At 40.5% G+C, this 21,733-nt stretch overlaps 1 protein-coding gene across 1 annotated transcript in view; it reads left to right on the top strand.

The window, feature by feature from the left end:
• The window catches only part of st6galnac3 (ST6 (alpha-N-acetyl-neuraminyl-2,3-beta-galactosyl-1,3)-N-acetylgalactosaminide alpha-2,6-sialyltransferase 3), a 99,919-nt gene extending 80,775 nt beyond the window's left edge, over positions 1-19,144 (top strand). Inside the window, exons 4-5 of the mRNA XM_050032950.1 lie at positions 7,083-7,190; positions 10,452-19,144. Of these exons, the coding sequence (XP_049888907.1) occupies positions 7,083-7,190; positions 10,452-10,641 (298 nt within the window). The 3' untranslated portion in view covers positions 10,642-19,144. The remainder of the gene's footprint in view (positions 1-7,082; positions 7,191-10,451) is intronic.
• Positions 19,145-21,733: the final 2,589 nt, after the last annotated feature.

Below are 21,733 nucleotides of genomic sequence, written 5' to 3'. Positions count from 1 at the left end.
TCTGTTCACACCCAAACACAATTTATTATGTTCTATTTTTCAAGAAAGCCGTGGCAGTGGGGACTAAAGGAGACTCAGTAAAAAGCCAGGCAGCGTCGAGCCAGACCTCATGACACCTTTTGTTTGCCGTCTTTGAGTAAAAGGCTGTGTTTTTTTTTTTGCTTTAACAAAACAAGCAAATTGCATTCTCTCTGTCCTCCGGCTCTGGATGTTATTTGTCGCCTGCCATAGCAGCTTCACACCGTGGCTTATCTCTCTTTTAAATTGGCCACACAATAACAACATCCTTTGTGAAAAGTTGAGCCATTATGATTGTCATAGGTAAACACATTGTCTGTTGAAGACCTTGAATTCTATCAGTCGTTCTCCCTGCGTCTCCACTTCCACCTTCCATCTGCTTTGAAATGTTAGTTATCAGGTCAGCAGATCCCACCCCTTTATTTATTCCAGCAAGCTTTTTTTTGCTCCAGGACATTCAGCACTCGACTGGGGATGTGGTGTATGTGTGCGAATATATGTGTGCTTGTATTTTTGTGTGTCTTACTGCTAGAGTGGCAAATGGCTAATGAATAATGCAGGGTAATAGTGATGTGTTGACAGCTCTGACGGCTGAGAGCTGCCGAGCTGTGTATCACTGATAATGTGCCATTTCCCTTCTGTGCTCCTCCACTCCCTTATTACAACAAATTGCATTTTTTTTTTAGTAATTTCACCTCCCCACAGCCCCGGTGTCAGTGTGTGTGACAGAGAGTTTTGTTTGGCCTATCAAACTAAAAGCTCAACTACACTGTGCACTTGGGATCTTAGAGGCACGTTTTACAGTAAGGAAATTTGAAAGTCTTGAGCTTAATTTAGTTTGCTGATTGATTTCTAAATTAATTTATTATTTTTTCTGCCAGTTATGTTCCCTCAATTTGACTTTGGTGTGATTGCAAAGGATAGTGGTGTATTTCAGTATTTGAAGTCTGCCCTCATATCCTTTTTTTTAACTCTCTATAGCCAATCAGGGTTTTACCTACTACTAAAAATACTGAGATTGTGTTCTTTTTGTCTTAGTTTTAGTTTTGGACCTGCGTGTTACATTTTATAGTTCACAGTTAAATTTTGGGTTTATAAGGACCCTTTAAGGCCTTTAAATGGTTATTTTCAAGCCAAGGAACAGTATATTACAGAATAAGGCTTTGGGCCCTCTTACACCAGGTGTGGTGATGCCCCTCTCAGTGTCTTGGAGGTTGTTCCTGCCAAACTCATCAGGTAGTTGGCCGTTGGTCTTTGCCTTGATTAAGCTCACCAGTGCCTTCCAGGCTATAAAAGCTGCCTCATGTTTTTACTTGCTCTGTCCCTTCCCACAAGACATCCACCCTGCTTCATTGCTTTTTGTTTTTGCACCTTCAACACCTCCACAGCACACCTGACACACATCCATGCATGGCCTTCATTCCTGACTTAGCTGACCTACTCACTCCATTGTCACTCCATCACATTTACTGAGCCAGTTTGTGACAGTGCAAAGTGGCGCACATTGCCATGCAACTGACATTTCGACAGCCAGTGCCCATGTTGTGTAAGTATGTACTTGTGCCTGTCTGTGTGTCCATCGGCATGTCGGTCAGGTTCGGTCAGGCGCGTTGTTGGCACATTCCTAGTTTGAGGCAACAGCAAGAGATTTTGCTATTGACCAACAAAAACCTGGTCTGAAGTCAGAATGAAGAAGTATCCTCCCGCTATTTTTCCTGTTCCCCTTTAAGAGAGAAGCTGTGCGCATATACACACACAAGGAGCAGCATATCTTCATTAATTATTTCAGAAGCAAAAAGTTGTTCTGTTTCCTCTGTCAAGTGTATAACTACAGTTCAGTCAGGACCACTTTTGTCAAAGAAAACTTAATTTCCATTTGAAGTATTATATTTGGACGTATGGCTCTGTTCTGGGCCCTCTCTGCTTTTCCTAGGCCTACGCAGAAAGCAGAAAGTACCCACGAAAAAAGCCTAAGGCAGAGAGAGCACACCTCTTCACCTTTCCACGCACCTGTGTAGAAAGCCTTAAGGCAGAGAAAGCACACCTCTCTGCCCTTCCATGCGCAAACGAGGAAAGCCTGAGGCATAGAGAGCAAACCTCCCTGCTAAAGACCAGCAAAGACCCCCCGGGAACAGAACAGAGCAGCATCTATGACATTCAAAAATTACATTGATAAGTCCGACACAGCATGAAAAGGAGGAGCTGGGGTGGAGGCGGGTTGCAAAGCAGCTTGCAGAGGAAGGAGCAACAGTAGGCAGGCCAGCGCAGTTTAAATAGGATGTCCTGAATGAGATTAGCCAATTGGTTGCATATAAAGGAATCATGTGATCTATGCAGCTGACTCCCCTCCATCAATCAGCTGCTCCTTCAATTGATTGGACTGCTTGAGATCAGCTGATGTAGCTGGGATGTGAGCTGAGCTTGACATGGTGTCCTGCCTGAATGCTACGCTCAAGTTTTTGCTGCCTTAACTTCCCATGATACTATTACCCTCATAAAGTCGCTCGCTTCTCCAATTCGCTGAACCCACCACGAATAAAGCAGAGCTTAATAGAAGCCACACCTGGCTTCTAAAGGGAACAGGAGATGACACTCTGATTGGTTGACTTCATGTTATGCCCAAAACACGGCTATGATTAATTAAGGGACGAAATACAACCCCTTTGCCCCTTGACCCTTACTTTGCATCCAGATTATGCACTGTTTAAGTAGCCAAACTGGTTGGACACACCATAAATGCTCTTGCGCTGTGCACTTTAGACCATGAGCTATGGACTATTAATAAGGGCCCCTTAGAGTCTACAGCAGTCCATCCAATAGTGTCAAGATATTTCACTCTAAATCACAAATGTTAACCTCATGGTGGTGCTAGAGGAAAAATTAAGGAAAAGTAGGATTCAGCTTTTGGGCACCATGAACATGTGTACAGGATTTCATCGCAATCCATCCAACAGTTAGAGATATTTAAATTGGTGACCAGCCAACAGACAGACATTTCTATTCCTAGAGCAATGGTACCAGCATGGCTAAAAATCCCAATTAGTAAGATATATTTGACATGTTTTTATTATCTGGTCAGCTTTATCAGCAATGTATGGGGCCAGTTGGACTCCCGTCTTCTAAAATCCTGTCTACAGCCCTGTAGCCAAACAGCGATTCAAAGAGGATCTAGCTCATGAAACCTTTTCAGATCCTGTAATAATCACACTGTCAGCTTGGTCTTAAGAACAAATCCTCAGCTGCACAGGGGTGCATGACACATTTCACTTGTTAATCAGCAGGTTAATTTGGAATGAGCATAAGAAAAACACAGCTGAACTGAAAATGATAAGAGCACCGCCTACAAGAAACTCAAACTTCATCAAGTAGAGCACCAAGGACACAGACGTCAAGAGTATCATCCACATCGTTTGACTGATCTTAAAAGAGTGCGGGGCAGAAACACCACCACTTTTTTTTCCTGAGTACAAAAGATAGGAGACTTACGTTGTGAGGAAAGCAGCAAAAACTAGCCATTGTAAGCACAGTGGTGATGTGGCTGGAGAGACTGTTCATTATCAGAAAGTTCATAGGTTCGATCCCCACAACAGATTAAACTCCCAGCAGCGTCTTGACATGTCAAACTCTCCTTGAACAAGACGCTGCAGCCTGCACTTGCACAGTGTTCACCAGCAGCACCGTGAACCATGAAATGTAAAAATGGGGAATCTACACTGTAAATGTCTCTCCTGTATCACAGTTTGACCCCCTTGCATTTAATGATGCATGTGTTTGCATAATCTTTTGCAGAAACTCTGAAATATATTTAAGGAGGTCACTGCAAGTCAAAGAATGGCCATGTGACAAATCCAACATTTAGACTATGGTTTTAATATAATAAAGCAAACATTTTGGAGCATTAAAACTGTTAAAAAGTGTCATCACTTTGAGTTATTTGATACTGTAACACTGAAGGTTTAAAGTGAAAACTCAATATGAGTGTCTTATCTATTTTTGATGCCCTCATGGGGGTACTATAATGATTTTATTGGGTTTTAAAGATTTTTATTAGGTAATTTTATGTTTTAACAATCTTGGGACCATGTTTAAATCAATCCGTATTATGGAAACAATGTGATTTGTAGATCCATAAAAAAAATCTAACCAAATCAAAACTGAAAGGTAAAACTATCTATCTTTATTAGGTTTTGGGCACAGCTCTGTAATGCACATCTATGGTTTTACTTTATCCCCATCCATCTCATCATTCACCCCGACTGTCTCCTTTTCTGCTTCAATAAGGTCTATGTTCATAATTGCTTGTAATCATATGTCATTATGATATATATAATTTGAAAAACTAGCAGCAATAGGCATTTGACAAGAGGCAAGAAAATGACGTGTCTTTTCCATCAAGGTGCTAGGTGACAGATAGAAATGATTGTGCTTCACACGGAGCAGGCTGTACTATAACTATTCAGACCTCCATCAGTCGAATGCCAGCTGCTTTCAAAGCGCAATAATATGAGAGAAAGGAGGTTACAAATAATTATTTCTGAATTACAGCGTTTTCAACACAATAGTAGAAATTACATTTTTATAATGAGCTATATTTCGAGCTGTTGGAAAGCTTTGTGTAGGTTTTTATCAGTGATATGGTTCCAGTCCTTTGCTGTGTGATTTCATTCGCCAGCAGGAGACTTGAAGACTTCTGGATCACAATAAGGATTGGTGAATAAAAATTTACTCCTTTGTAATAACCTGTGATAAAGGTTCGTGACTAAGTAGATCAGCTACAGCTTTAAGCATCTGCCTGCTCTCTCTTACAGGTAGGTTATTTTAGAAAAGGGATCCCAAACTTAGGGGTTGCAAAACACATTTGAGGTGTCACGAGATGATTAACAGGGTAGGACAGCAGAGGAAAGTTTTCCCTCCAAATGATGCTTATTTTTAAGACCTTTATTCAATCTTTGTTCTGTAGCCATGCCAACAAAGGCTGGATGGTGGTCGGGCTGCTGGTTGGCAGGGTCCACCTTTTTTAGTCCAGACTAAAATATCTCCACGACTATGTGATGGATTTCCGTTAAATTTTGTACAGACATTCGTGGTTCCCAAATGATGAATCCTAATGACTTTGATGATCCCCTGCCTTTTCCTCTAGCACCACATTTGTTTGTACAATCTTCCATGTCCCTCTCAGGATGAATTGTAATGGCTTTTGTTATTCCCTGACCTTTCATTTAGTGCGACCATCAGCACTGTTTTCCTGTGAAGCACTGAATAATTTTGCAGCTGAAAATGATTCATTTGTTATTTGGTAGAACTTGTCACAGCTGGTAGACACTTGCATCGAGTGATGAGGAGAAACAAGTAGACATTCCCCCAGTTTTTAAGGGATCACAAGCCAAAAGTGTTTGGAAACAGTTGGAGTTTGTGTTGAGCGCTGTCCAAGGTGCTGATCCTGGAACAGCCAGGGATGCTGGAGCTCTCTGAGGTACTTTAACAATAACGGGCAACATTCCTGCTGGTAACTCTGACAGGATGCAGCATGGCTAACAGGGTCTGCTGTTCCAAACATCCGTGTTAGTGTAGGAAGTCTGCCAGCTTATTATGCTGGTTATTTTATTGTTTAGTCTGCTGTTTCTGGGCATCACTTTGATATTTTCAGTGTGGTCCTTTTTCACAGAGGACCACAGAGTCATATAAATGGGCTGAAGCAGTTTAGTAACTGATATCTAATGGGAAAATTGAAATAGGAATTAATAAAATGCACACATAAATAAATTAATCCATTATTAAATGGTTAAAGTAAAATAAGGTGTGGGTGAATTGAAAAACAAATGAAAAGAGAAATTATACTTCCAATTACATGATTAACTCTGTAATGTTAATTCAGTTTGGGAATTTTTTTTTAAGATGCATATTCCTCTAGTGTTTATTGATTTACGTTCTTTTCTTTATAAATTCCTTTTAATTTTACTTATTGATGAAATATATGTTAATTTGTGCATTCTTCCTCCTCCTTTTTAATATAAGAAAATTTATGATACCTTAATTTATTTATTGGGAATTGAGTGCATGCTTTATTACCATTTATATGACACCTGTGGGCTTCTATAATCTCTATGCTGCTACTGTGTCACACTGCGGTGATGCAGCCATTTTTTTCCTTCATTATTATCAGTATCAAGCTGTGCACTCTGTTTAATTCACACAAGGTCTAAGGCTCCTTGTATTATTCTGTGTTGCTGAAAGGCAGGGGGCCCGCTGGGAGCACGGGGCCACCTGCCATGCGGGTGTACACTTTATGACCCACTTTCTAGTCTGGTTTTGACAAAATCCTCGAGTCAAGATGCATCTCAACAGTGTGTTGTGTGTTCGAAAATGATCAAAGCGCACAATTTTTAACTTTGAGGTCATAACACCACGAGTCTGATGCTGATGAAAGGATTATGCATGTTGTTATTGATTGGCCCACAGGGTTCCTGCATCATTCACATGGGACGATGTGTTTGCTGCTGTTGTGATCGACTGTTCGACAACCCAATAAAGTGTGTTACTTCTCAGCCTTTGAATCTGTAAATATCTATCTTTCTATCCATCTATCTATATCTATATATAGATAGATGGATAGAAAGATAGATATTTCTATATCTGTATCTATATATAGATATATATATCTATATAGATATAGATATAGATATAGATATATCTATATCTATATATAGATATAGATAGATAGATACATATAGATATAGATAATAAATGGTCTTTAAAATGAGAGAAATAATGACTTGTGAAACGTACAGTATGACAGACATATGTTTACACACCTGAGGGCGGTGCTGCAGATGCATTTAAATTTTAAATTACAATTTTCGTTCCCCAGTTGAGACTCCTATCCAGAGCAGCTTACAATAGGAACATCTGTTAGAACCATTTTAATTCTCAGATCAGCTGCATTACAAGCACACAAGAGCAAAGAGTACAAAGGTCGGAGAAACAGCATCCTGGAAACTCTCTAGATGTTTTTTATTTTAATGCTAATGAATATTACACTAAAAGCTTTCTTTATGTCTTTGCAGGATCCAGTCCGGCTCCTACCTCAGCACTGGCTGGTTCACACTCATCCTCGCCATGGACATGTGCAAAGAGATCCATATCTACGGCATGATAAATGACACCTACTGCAAGTAAGACACCAACTATCACCCTCCATACTTGGATGAAAAATGTACATGTTGCTATAAAAACTTCCAAAACTAGATTCACATTCACAGCGGTGCTGGCCAATTGCAGCCTCCCATAATCGCGGACTGCCCTGTTGGAATACATTTCTGATGCCTCAGTTTGGATTTAATGGCTGAATTTCTATGCTGAAATCCATATTGGGTTCTCTGTGCCGTGAATACCATTATGTTTCCCTGCCTAGAATACCCAGCAGGCTGCAGAGTCTCCGATGCTATGGGTGGCTGGGCTGCAGCACCCAATTCCTCCCCTGCTTAAAGTTTTATTTGTATATCGGCCTGTCGTCTTCTCTCCGACTCTTGGGTGAGTGATTACTGTCTGGCTGCGAGGCCATAGGAGGGATGACAAACAAGATGCTGTTGCTCCGGGCATGGCTGCTCGGTCTCGAGTCATCTCAGCCTTGATTGACTCTCCTTCTCTCTCCCTACGTTTCCCCTCCACTCTTGCAGCTCAACCTGAGCTCTCTCTATCCCCCGAATCAAACACTTTTACCTAATACGCAGTGAAAATCCTGCCTTTTATCCTCTTCGTGTTCCCCGTGCACAGCGGGAGTTGAAATATAAACAGCCCCAGACACATGGCAGAGAGGAGTGATAATTCAACCAGCACCGAGGATTTTATGATTCAGTGAGGCAGTTAAGGGGCGGCACTCTCTGCCTGCCTGTCTCTCACTTGTTTCCTTCCTCTCCTGCATGAGACAGGAAGATATTGTGTTTCACTGAGTTTCTGAATGGACAATTTAGTGCCACACAAAGTGCTCTTGGCAGCCGACTGCTCCAGTACAACAAGAAGAAGTGATGTTTTGTGTGACGACGTTCGAGGCACCAGACAGAATTGACCTCAGCAGGTGCTGCAGAGAGTGAGGGTGAAATTGAATTTATTTGTTAACGCTGCTGCGCACCACTGTGTGACACAGAGAGGAGAGGCAGTGATTGGACTGTGTATTACTGTAAGCTGGCAGACAGCCACAGTGGCTTTCTCACTGTGGACCCTCTGGTGATGGCTGTTTCTCTTCTGTCTGTGTTCATCCTCCCAATGAAATTGTTACACAAGTCATCTTCTCATAAAGCCGTCACTCGCTATTAGAACCCAACTGCAGAGTGCTCAATGAATCTATTCTGCCGCTACGTGCTCACTCCTGTCGTTATTGATTCCTCCTTCTTTTTAATGGTTTGAAGATGCAAACTGTAAACACAGCGACTCATTGTGAAATTCAGGTCAGAACGGCTCAGCTTCCCCCGACTGTACATTATGATGTTTTTTTAGATTTACTTTGGCTCAGAATAGGAATAATATCTCACCAATAAAAGAGTATTTATTGAATAAATCCAGCCACAAAACAGCAGCTCCTGCTTCTTTTTAAATGACTGAGACCTGCCGAGAGGAGAATTTAGCCTGGGGCAGAATCACTTCAGACTGCTGAATGCTGTTCTGAAGGATCTTTCAGTTTAATAGTTTAATAATTTAGTTTACTTATTATTGCAGATGATAAAAGTTGTAACTCTCTGACTGGAATTTTTTATGAACTGTCATAAAAAAATGCCTTAGCTCTAAGTATTGTCTGACAAACAAAATCATGCCAAAACAATACATCTAATACATATTACTAATGTATATATACACAAAAATGTAAATGAGAAGCACTCAGAGCAAATTCAATTTTCAGGACGTACAGCACAGTGTGTTTTGCAGGAGTGTTGAAATGACAAACATCTGTGTTACTTTACAACAAAACGTATGTTATCATAAAATAGAATACTTTAATTTACTATTTAACTGTTAACTTGCGTGAAGTGGTGTGGCTTACTGTTGCCAGAAATATGGATTATACTCATTTCCCGCAGTATCATAACACCTGTGCCAGCTGCACTCTCATTTTCATTTTCATTCTCTCTCTCTCTGTTAATGTTTACTACAGTCGCGCTGTTGTTCTCTGCTGCTAACCAAGAAAAGAAAATCCATTGTTGTCATGTTATAGCCCTGTTATATTTATTTTAATAAAAATGAATACCGTCTATGTCAGTTTTCCCTGTGATACTGAAAATTGTATCAAATATAGATACTTTCAGTTGGATATTCCAGCATTGTGTCACCGCTACTATGGTCAGCAACATAGGGCAAAGATCATTTTAACAACTAAGACAGATGTTCTAAGCAATGTTTTCATTGTTGTTCATGACACATTTTTCATATTGGGAACTCAGGTTACCGATTTAGTTTGCAGCCTGCTTGGAATCATTGATTGAAACAACAGAACTGTCTAACAATAACGTGTCTTCCCCTAATAGTCAATTAACATAATGATAGAATTGCACCTTGACTCTCTTTTTAAAGGGGACTTTCACCCATTTTCAAAATTCATACATTTTATTCCTAAGACAGTCCACAACTATAAGTAAACACAAGCAACTCTCTCAAATCCAAAAACTGTGTGAGTGTTAAAACTCAAATGTTGTGATGCCATAGGGTATAAAGCCTGGAGCTGCTTCACAGACAATGAATGGTGAAAGATGTTATAGATGGCACTGAGAGCACCCAGGGGAGTGTTCTGAGTATATGGGTACATTTTCTGTTTCAGAAATGAGAACACTGCATTGGAATAAAAAAAGAAAACAAACACTGTGTTGGTTCACAAGATCAGGCTCCCATTCATTGTCTGTGGAGCAGCTCCAGACTGTATACTTGATGACATCACAAGTTTCAGACTTCTCTAAGAAAGTAGCTCATGCTCACAAAATTGTGACTGAACTTTCCAAGGACATGGAAATAACATATTGGAAGCAGTAATTTACGAAGCGTTCCACTTTAACCTTTATTGTGAAGTTGTGACGAGCTGCTCTGATGAAATCTCTGCTGATCTGATTAAGTGTGATCGATCAGCCCATCACTCGCTGAGCTGAATCAGATAAATCCTGCTGCCGCATCGCAGCTCATTATCAATTTACTTAGTGGATGGCAGTCAAACAGTCTCCAGATTCATTAAATACATGCATTTGTTTTTGATGGCACTGCTTGTTGTCCCTGATGCTTGATAATTATAAAATTATTTTTCAAAAAGTGTTTTATTGTTAACATTAGCAGAGCTGCTCTTTATTTCAGAGACAAGGAGCCTCCACTATAAAACACTGCAAAATGTTTCTTTCTTTTGTTCTTTTCTTATGTCTTTGTTTCTTATTCTTTCTTTCTGTCTTTCCTCTCTTCTTCAGGACGGAGGGTTACAGAAAGGTTCCCTACCACTACTACGAGGCGGGCAGCCGGGACGAGTGTGCAGAGTATCTGCTTCATGAGAGCGCCCCCTACGGCGGGCACCGCTTCATCACCGAGAAGTCCGTGTTCTCCAAGTGGGCCAAAACTCACGCCATCAAGTTCTTCAACCCACTGTGGCAGCTGTCGTGACCCCGGCTGAACGGACATGGAGATATGACACCATCATCATCATCGTTGTCGTCCTCAGGGGACCAGCTGGATCTCTACACTGGCAGAAAACGTGTTCCCTGATGTGTACACACATCCATATTGGCACAAATTCCATTTCATATCCATTAAAAAAGGTTGGTTGATGGCTGCTTGTCAAGTCCTGGATGGCTAATATCCAGGAAGTGCTTGTTTGTTTATTTTGACAGCCACTCAGACATACAGAGGTTTGACCATCATGGACAGCAGAAAACATATCTCCTGCTTCTTGAAAACACTTTTCCTCCTGAGTTTGAGAGCTGAAGAAAGTGCTCAGCACGCTGCTCTTCACTGACTAATCGATCCGTTCGCTGCTCTGTGAGTTTAGCAAAGGATGGCTCGAAGACTTACTTGAAAAAAAAAACGGAGAAAACAACAGGAAGAAGAAACAACCATCTGTCAACTTTCAGTGACCTCAGCGGCTCACATGTCTGCAGGCGCTGCACATCGCAAAGGCTGAATTAAAAATGTTTTTCAGGACTGTAGCTGAAAAAGAGCTCAGCTGCCGCAGAGACGAGTCTCGTTGCCATGGACGCCTGGCGAGCTCGCCTACTCTGTTTCCTCTGCATGTCTGTCTCCGTCTGACAGGCTGTAATTAATCTATAAGGAGTATCATTCAGGCCTTCATCTCTGACTGAGGGACTATTGAAAACAGGTTTCAGTTAAGTTTCCCCTTCTAAAAAAGCTTCAACAAAAAAGGCTGAGAAAGAAAAAACAGCAAAATAAAAACAGATTTCAGTTCATAGTAGAAGGTGAGCCACAGTTGTAGATATGAATCAGCTTTTTTTTAATCATTATCCTTGGTTGTTATGCCGTGTGTAAACTAACACAACTTAAAGATGTCAGCTTTTTTTTTTTAAAATTTAATAATGCTGTGAAATTTTAAGAGACATGTTTTGGCTTTGTCTGGATAGGTTGCTAATTTATTCCGCAGAGATAGAAGCTCCTAACGCTCTTAAACAATGTGCCATTGAAAATGTGAGCATCACAGCACATAGAGCAATGTGCAATTAGAAACTCCACACTTACGGAAGGAGTTAAATCATTTGTGACCCCGCAGAGGGAGAGATTTATGTGTGCAGTGAAACCATTTGAAGTTAATTGTATTCTATTATCATTTTGTGCCTGCAATATACTCTGCAGTCCATTGTATAGAGACAGAGGGAGATGCTCTCTCTCACGCTCGCTCATATTCTCATCCAGCTTTGTGCCTCTTTGTGTACAGTATCACTGTGTGAACACATCTCCCCATTTGTCTTTGAAAGCAGCGTGCGTGTCTCCCGGTTCAGGTCATTACATTTGAATGCATCTGTTCCAGGACAGTGAAGAATAATCAGTGAAGTGCTGAGGTGTGTAGGTTGGCTGGTAGCTGTGGAGGGTTGAAACACTCTGGCTGTGACCGTGACTCCTCTTCCCCCCCTTGAGGCTGTGATTAGTGTCCCGGTCAGAGTCGCGGCCCAGAGGGGAGGACTGGAAGGATTCAAAGACTTCTAATTTAGGCGACTTGATGCACAGGGTCCCTGACGACTGTAATAAACTGCAGCTGAGCTTCACAATCTCACTCCGACTGCACAGCACTGTTTACTATCACACATAGGCACTCCATTTTGGGCTCTTTCTCAGTAAGCAGCATTGATTTGGCGATTTACAGGTCAAAAGACATGTAGGTTAAAGCTGCCTTTTGGATGTCCTGGCAGGGACGTAGCCACCATGGAGGACTCTGAAGTCATGTCCTTTGTATTTGTTGGTGAGTATCAGGGTTTTAGCAACTTGGGATTTTACATAATGTAGCGTGGTGAGAATTATAAGCCAATTACAGAATTAGTATGTTTGGACTTTTTTAGGCCAATGAATAAATACAGTTTTCAGTATTTATCCCCCAGAATAGCAGTTCATGGCAGCATGGAAAAGGCTTTGGAATAGTATTTAGATCTTCATGTTGGGAAGGGAGGTATAATTAAACAGCTGAACAGGACCTTGTGCGCCACTCAGAGCATATCTATAGCCCGCAATAGGGCCACGACCAAGACCCTTCATTTGCTTTTCTGTACAGAACCAAGTGATTTTAGATTGCATGCCGGTGTTATGGAAGTAAAAGAGGTGCGACGGGAGTGATGTGTAACAGAGCAGCGTCGGCCTCTGGTGTGACATAACACACGCATCAGGCAACACTTTCTAATCTGTGAAAATGACATAATACATCATAACAACCATTTAGTGTTCTTATTATACCACAGTTGATCTCGTCCTGTGCTCAGAGGGTAAGGAGCTCCCGGAATTGCCTTCCCAATTTGTGGACATTCTCACCTACTGTTCTTCTTTGAGTTAGCTGCTAACTGCTTCTAACTGCTTTTAAATCACCTGGCGGTGGGTCGCAGACATAGCATACTGTCGAAACATCACAGCTGTCCCGTCCTGCCGGCTGTCCCTTTTACACAGACATTTATTCAGTTCTGTTAATAACTCCTCTGCTGGCCTAAAGGTGAGACAACTCTGTCTCTCTGTCCTGGGACAGGATTGCCTGCACACAGTCTGTCTGTCTGTCTGTTAACATGGAGATTTCTGAGCCGGCAGTTAGCAGCTAACAGTACTAACTCAACAAACAGTGCTAACAGACGAAACAGTGCCGACAGAGCTAACTTTGTGACGGGGGAAATCAGAGAGTGGGCTCTACATTTTGGCGGCGACACCATCCCGATATTAAAGGTAACCACGTAAAGAGTCCAGTGCAGAGCAGCGGTGATTAGATGAACATGAATGTGCTGCTAGACAATCTACCGCTACAAAGAACAAAGAAGCTCAAAATTACAACACACACACAGAGGGAGCGTGACTTCATTCTCTGCTCAGAACGCCATTACTCCACTATATCTGTACTTAGCAAATATTTTGCTGCTATAGTAATGCTCTGAATGTCGCACACAGCTCCTTTAATTGAAAAGATAATAACATTACCCTGTTTCTGGTTTTTGGTCAGAGTTATTTGAGGATGGCAGGGTGTGTTTAGGGGACTTATGATCTCAGTATTTCTAAAATTCTGGCTACAGTCCCATGTCTACGTCACACATAACTATTGTTTCAACAACATTTCAAATGATTATGAATTAAAGTCTAAAATTCAATGCAAACCAGGCCCTAACAAGGCATATGCAAAATAATATTAAAATACATTTTTTAAACTGAGTTGGAAAAAATGATAAAACATAACAGAGACATCTAAAAAAAACTAGCCCCTGTCCCCTGCACAAACTCTCAAGACCCCGGGAACCTTAACTCTTCCTTCAGGAAACAGGGTCTACATTAAGTTCTGGCCACCAAAAAGTCTCTGCTCTGTGGTAGCGCTTACAGATGGCCCAGGAAATATTCGGCTGGAGTTTGCTGTACTGTGAATGTGCCTCATTGGTCAAACGCAAGCCTTAGGCAGCTACAACTTATGTTCAACATTCATTAACACAGAAAGCAAGCAAGCAGAGGCACCAGTATTAATATTAGGACTAGCAGTGGAAAATGTTTCTAATGTTTATGCAAAAAAAAATATATATATATGTAGTTGACTTCCTGTCTCTTCTTCAGACACAAATGTTCTGTTGTTTTCAGGTTTCCTCTCCACCTCACGTTGCACGTCTCTTGCAACATCCATTCCAAATTTGTATCCGTGCAACTGTAAACTACAGAGAACAACAAAATGACTCTGTTGTTGTTGTTGCATCATGTATGGAAATTGCAGTGCCGTCATTTGCTGATCCATTATCAGTCCAGTTTCAGTCTTCACTGTTCTTCACTTGAAGTGGAAACACAAACAGAAATGTGCAGTTCAGTTTTTCATTTTGTCCCTGAGTTTAGTGATTTGGGTTGGTAAGTGCATAAAACGATTTGGTTGAAAAAGGACTAATTAACCTTTAAAGCTAATTAAGTTGCTGCTTTAATTTGTTTTACCAAACTTTTCCCAAGATCATGAATGAACTTTCATCCACACTGAAGAGAAGTCTTTAAAGTGAAAACATGACTGTGACTGTCAACTGATCGTCTCCATGACAAGTGAGCAAACACCTTCGCCTAATGAGATGTGTGTGATGCAAACAAAGCTAATACGTGGACTGAAGTGTAAACCCAGACTTTTAGCCGTATTTTTCCCTGCAAACAACCAAAGCTCTGCTCTCTGTGTTCTTGTGTCTCAGCTGTATGTTTGGAAACATTTTTGGCTTGAGGAACAGAGACAGAAAATCATCTCTCTCTGTTTCCCAGACCGAGTAAGATTCCCCAGAACTTACAATGAATGACCTACAATTCAAAACTCATTGTAAGTCTACCTGGCTGACAAGAGCATCAGCAAAATGTAAAAATGCCCTATTTTACATTCCACCTGGTGCCGCTCAGCCTATAGGCGATGACCGTAACACAGGCGGGGTCACGGTTCAGATTTCCTCTGGGATGACACGTGCTTGAGAGGTACAAAATATCCCAGCACTGCGAGCAGCTGTGGATCAGAGTATCCACCGCACGATGTATGTAAAGCAGAAACGTCTTACTGTATTATTTCTCCTGTTCAGGCAGACTGACAGTAAGATCTGAGCCTCAGGAAGAAATTATACTTCTTTCAGTTCCTGTGGGAAAGCAGCTGTTAATACTGAATTCATACAATACACCATGCATGTTACATGATTAACGTACATCTTTTATACAACTCCACTCAGCCTGTGATTGTGCAGTCATCTGGCAGCTCTCCACCAATCAGTTTTACCTCTGCTGTACAGTATATCCACCGTAAATTGTAAAGCGCTTCGCACCATGATGAGATTTTAAGCTCTGTGTTGTCATCCCGAGATTTTCAAGTGTGTTATGGCACATTTTTGATTGAAATTGTTCACTCACACCCAGAAGAAGAGCACCATGTTTCTTCTGCTCATCTTCCATCCTCCGCTTGTCGATTTTATTTTAATGGTTGCTTTTATTTTTTTGTTGACGCAGTGGTTTGTGTTCAGCATTTTTCTCTGCTGTAGGTCGCGTGTTGCCAACATTTTCTGCTGCTTCAGGCTGTGCTCTCGGTTATTTTCCGATCAACACATACGCCATTGTTCTCCGCCAGAACACACTGGAAGAATACCTACAGATGTATAATACAGGATATTATGGAGAATACGCCCATATATAGGCTCCCATGAATCATCTGCAGCTTACAGGAAGAGTGGAGCCATGAATTAAAGTGTGAGCACAGTGGGAGGCCAGATATACCAAGAACATTTGTTTTAACTTTGAAAGAGTAGTTTGACATTTGGGAAAGCGCTTATTTGATGTCTTGCAGTGAGTTAGATGAGAAGATTGATGATACTACTCTGATATTTGTACAGTAAATATAAAGCCACATCCAGCAGGTTAGCTTCGCTGAACATAAAGACTAAACAGAAGGAAACAGCTGCCCTGGTTCTGTCCAAAGGCAACAAAATCTAACTACAAGCCCCTCTAAAGTTCACGTTAACATTTTATGTCACATATTTAATGCATAAAAAAGTGTGAAAACAACACGTAGTGGTTTTAAAGATGGTTTTGTATGGGACTGTTTTTGGCTCTGAGCTGTCGCCAGGCAACCACCTGAGACTCCAGGAAGTGACCGTGCCTGGCCCAGCCCCCAGGAACGCCACTCAGCCTTGCTTTCATTTTTTTGCCCAGTGGCTGCTTTTGGTATTGCAGTGAAAAAAATCCCTTGTCCAAGAAACAATTTTACCCATCAACAGCCATTATTAAAGAAATGTCTGAAACTGGTGACAGGACATCTAGAACCGCAAAGAAGGTCTGTTGTGACTCTTTCTATTAGGAATTGTTGATCCATAGAGGTTTCATATTTGTAAAGCTTTTCTGTGATATCATCACAATGTAAAGTCTAAGGGCCTAACACGAACTTGTGGGTGGGGCCAAAGGGAAAAACACTTCTGCACATATTCAGTGGGCTGCATTCCGCAGAAGCAAAACTGGAATTTGGAAGAAAAAAATTGCGAGCAGTTCCATGGGGCTGAATAAGCGCCATCTTGGGGTCAGGTATCCAGATCTTATAATAAATTTATGGCCTGGCCAAGAGGGAGTTTGATGTGTAGAGAGCCAAAGTCTGGGCAAAAGTCTGTAACTTAATGCAATCTGTCATTCAGAGTTTCTGTCATCAGTCTTTCTGAAAAAATGAAGCCCGTTGCTCGAAGAGAAATCAGCTCCACTACAGCAGTTGTCATTAGACATTAAAACCTTTCTGATTTTAACAAAGTTAAAGATCTAGTTTGTCAGATTTAGCGGCATCTAGCAGTGAGGTTATAGAACTGAAACATCTCCCATGTGCCAAGTGTGTAAGAGAACTACAGTGGCTGTGCGAAAACACAAATGGTTTGGTTTGTCCATTCTGGGCTACTGTAAAACAACATAGCAAACTCCTTGGAAGAGGACCCGCTCCACATGTAGATATAAATGGCTCGTTCTAAGGTAGTAAAACACAGCCATTCTTACTTTCAAGTGATTTTCAACTAAAGAAAACATAGTTGGGAATGTTATATACCACTTCTGTCAACAGATTCCCCTAAATTTTACACACTGGACCTTTAAAGGATTACTTTGTGAGCACAGCGAAAACTTCAGCTCCCATTGAGACGTACAAGTGTGGCACTGCAGGTTCCTACTGGCAAAACTTGGTTTTGTTTATACTCATAAAACTCACCAACACTCTCTTCTAAAATAATTTTCCTAACTCTTTAGTTGACTTTGCTGTCAAAAAAAAACCTTTTACAGTATTTTTCTGCTAAAAAACAGAAAACTCTCATTATTATCTAGACATATGAAGCAAGCCGCACCATCTACCGTGAGTATGGCTCTGTTCCAAAGCTGGATTTTTAGTTATTAGAATTGTGACAAATGTCAGTGGGAATGTAAAACAGTTTTTTTTTTATTTCTGGATTCAAAGCCAAAAGTTGTGGTTTAACTTTGGCTCTCTACAACCCCCTGGCCAATTCATGGTTTGTTTGTTTTTTATTTTTGTGTTGATCAAACAAACAAGACATAATGTGTAAATCTGTGAACATTATTCAGACAAGTCCAGGCCAACTGTTTCTCCCTGTTCCTAGTCTTAATGCTAACCTAAGCTAACCAGCTGCTGGTTGTAGCTTCATATTTACAGTACAGAGTAGCATCAATCTTCTTATCAAACTTGACATCAAAGAATGATTGAGCATTTCCAAAATCTATTTTTTTTGCCCTGAATTCTTGTCAATTTGTGCTCCTGGCTCTTTTTTATTTATAACTTACAGATCATTTAAACTGGCCTTATTTCATGTTCTGAGCAGTGAAGTTTGTTTGGAGATGGTTTCATCCATCCAGACCTGTGCCGTCGCTGTATATATGCAAATGAAAAAAAAACATTGCTTGTCCTCAGTGGCGCGGCGACAGAAGTGGCAGCAGAATGAGCTCCAATTGTTCATTCGTTGTATAATGCGAAGGTAAAAAAGCAAATTGAAGGTCACTACCGTTAAAACAGAGGTGGCTTTAAAAAACCTGATTAAAACGTCTCGGTCTGGATGTCTGCGGAACAAAGATGTGAACTTCATTATTCCTCACCATTTCAAATGCTCTCATTATTTTTGTCTCCGTTTCCTGCTGTGATCAGTCGAGATAATTACTGTCTGTTTTGGAGTTGAGATTTTAAAGATTGTCTGACTCCACGTTGAAAACCTCTTCAGTTTGTAGCATTTTCCCTCCCGACTGTTGTACTTGTTGCCATTTTCTCAAATGCCTCAAGTGCTTTCTTACTATGAACAATTCATTTTATGTTTTCTTTCCCAGTGTGCATGTCTTACAACTGTTTATTTGTGTTGTGAAGCACTTTCCTTTTTTCATTTTCAGGTCAAGTGTCCTTGTGAAATGTGTAACTTTGGGTGTGTGTTAAGTTACATAGAATGTAATATAACACTGAGGTTGTTATAATGAAAGTTGTTCTTGCTAACACAGCGAACACGCTCCTTTTTATCGGTGGTAAAGTAACATCCAAATGCTGCATGGAGTATAGCAGGTTACTGAAATGTACATTTTGTTAAAAAATAAGTAGTGGTTATATGTATTATTCTGTCATTTGCTGTCTACATATTAGCTAAAATTAGAGATATTGTGAATGTTCTTATTTTTACCAACACGTCCTCTATGTCTTCTGTTCTCTGTGGGGATTAAAGGAAACCTAAAACCCTGTTATATGATTAAAGTCCTTTCTAAACAAAACAAGCAGCATCAGAATGTAAGAATCCTGCTGAAATGTGTTCATGTTATATGAATGGAGGCCGAGCTGAGCTGTCATCTCAAATCTGGCGTCTCATGAGATTTTTAAAACATCAGTGAGGGAGCAGAGATGTGCTGAGTTCAGACAGGTCTCAGGAGTTTCGTTGAGCAAGAGCGTTTTTTATGTAACCTCTGCATAAATAAAGAACTCGAGTTTTAAATAATAATGCTCACGTTCATGGTTTTTATGCTGCAGTTATGAATAAAGTATCAAGATAGAAGATGGAGTAAAAGATGAGCGAACTGAAGCAAAGCAGCAGGCTTAGATAACCTGACTTCTTATTCCCACCTGCCTTGTAAACACTAATGTCTCTCAAACTCCATGCCATCACTTTGTAACACAGGCTTATAGTTATAAATGGTAATTCTCCTAAAAAATGTCTTCATTTGCTACTACTTTGTAACAACAAATGTTATGCAACAAATTTAGTGTTACCAGGATTATAACTTAATCCACATCTTGAGGTTTATATTGAACTGATCTGCAAAGTCACAAAATATTCATACTATCTGCAAAACATTCACGCTCAGAGTTACGCTTTAATTGTTATCTTTAGGTTTAACTCAAAGCACTTGGTTAAAAGATCAGAGAGAGAAGCAGGTCTTGTAAATAAAAGAAACTGTATATGAGAAGAGATAAGAGGTATTTACTTTTTCTATTTTTAACCTGAGCCACAATCTTTCCTTAAAGGTCCAGTGTGTAGGATTTAGCAGCATCTATTGGTGAGGTTGCAGAACTGAAACTTGTCCCATGTGCCAGACGTGTAGGAGAATTACGGTGCCGCGAAGAGACCTAACTAAAGTTACTGTTTGGTTTGTCCATTCTTGGCTACTGTAGAACAACATGGCAGACTGTGGAAGTGGACCTGCCTCATATGTGGATAAAAACAGCTCATTCAAAGTTAACAAAAACACACTGATTTGTAGTTTCAGGTGATTATAAACTAATGAAAACATAGTTATGAATATAATATAGCATTTCTGCCAATAGATGCCCCTAAATCCTACTCTTTGGACCTTTAAAGTAATAATCTAGAAGATATTTATTTAAATAAATGTTTGTTGAGTCACTATCTATTACTACACGAGGTAACGCAATGGCCCACTGATGAAAGCCCTTGCGTTTGCAGTAGTAGGAGCTGGGTGTCTATGGCGACATTCCCAGGAAATATCACAAGTGGTGCATAGTCATTTATAATCCGCTCTTACAAACTCCCAAAACTTACACACATACATTATCTATCATAGTAACCCTTTCATCTCGCCAGGTGCAGGGCTCATAAAATTACCTTTTATAAATAAATTCACCAACTTGGTTTCAAGCTTTAGGACCCTGACACACCAAGCCAACGGTCGGGGGTTGGTCAATGTCAGACCGTCGACAGGTGTCTGTCGCCCAACTTTTTGCACTGTGTCCTGCACTGTTGGCACTAGTCGGCCCTTGTTGGCTGTCTTTCGTCAGATTCATCATGTTGAACAAACGTTGGAGACAGCAGAGCCTGTGGGTGAGAGAAATCACTCTGATTGGCAGCTCAGCCTAGTGCGTGACCAGAGAAACGGAAATTAAGAAAGCTAAACAAATGACTTAAGCCATTATGTCTGCGTCACAAAAAGTTCACACTTATTTGACTATTTCATTTTGTTCAAAAACATTTTAGTAGTATATAAATGTAGTATTTAGTAGTCAGGGTTTGTCATCTCTAGCCCACATACTCAACAAGAAGGTGACATTTTACATCTGTTTTCAAAGTACTGAAAAGTACTTCTCATGATTAGTAAATGGACTCTGCTTCTTTGCTAAATTGCATGAGTTACCCTTTAAAAATGGATTGCTTGATGTTTGCAGTTTCAGGATTAACCGAAGATGTGTCTTTCAATAGAGCATCATTTCACTCTCATTTAGAAAAACATTCATCTCTGACTGTCATGCTGTTCCCAAGACGATGCCAAGTCTTGTCTTTTGTGGTATTTATCCAAATGTTCCCTAGCACAGCACAAAGTAAGCTTTGGTGTAATGTTGTTACACCCACCCCCCCTCCTTTTGGCTTTAGTTTAATTAATTGACAGTTTGAGTCGCTGTCCGTCTGAGCCGACCAATATCAACACAATGTCTCCAGCCCTGCAGGAGTGATTCAGTCATGACGGCAGAATCACTTGAGTCCAAACATGAACATATACATCTGCTTCATTCTGCTCAGCCTCTGAACACTGTGCCAATCTGTGCTTTATAAGGTAATAAATTAAGGTGTCGGCCATCACTGAGCTGATCACGTATCATCAGCAGGTTCTTCATAACCAGAATCAGAATCAGGTTTTCACAGACAAGGAATTTGTCTTGATGTTTTGGTGCAAAAGATTAAACATTGTATGAGAAAATAAAATATGAAGCCAATACTGCAACAGTCAAAAAACATAAATAAAATAATAAAAAATATTATAAGAATATGTACAATTTAAGTGTTTTATGCAAGACAAGTTGACAGGGTGTAGCCTGACAGTGAGCTTGAGTTATGGACGTGAAGAGAGAGAAACAATCCCCCATTTCCACTTCAGTTACCTTGACTGTGTTAGACCTCAATTAAATTCCAGCCTGACCCTATATTTACTTGATTTTTTTTTTTTCTTTCTGCCTTGTTTTTTGTTTTGCTGGCAGCTGGCATGCGTTAGTGTTTTCTGTTATGTGCAGAGCTTAACTGAGCAAGGTCAACGAGACAACCGGAATCTTTTCAATTCAGTG

The sequence above is a fragment of the Epinephelus moara genome, chromosome 21, assembly GCF_006386435.1.
Source record: "Epinephelus moara isolate mb chromosome 21, YSFRI_EMoa_1.0, whole genome shotgun sequence".
Classification (NCBI taxonomy): domain Eukaryota; kingdom Metazoa; phylum Chordata; class Actinopteri; order Perciformes; family Serranidae; genus Epinephelus; species Epinephelus moara.
Note: the sequence above shows the minus strand (reverse complement) of the source record. Positions and strands in the feature narration are given on the sequence as shown.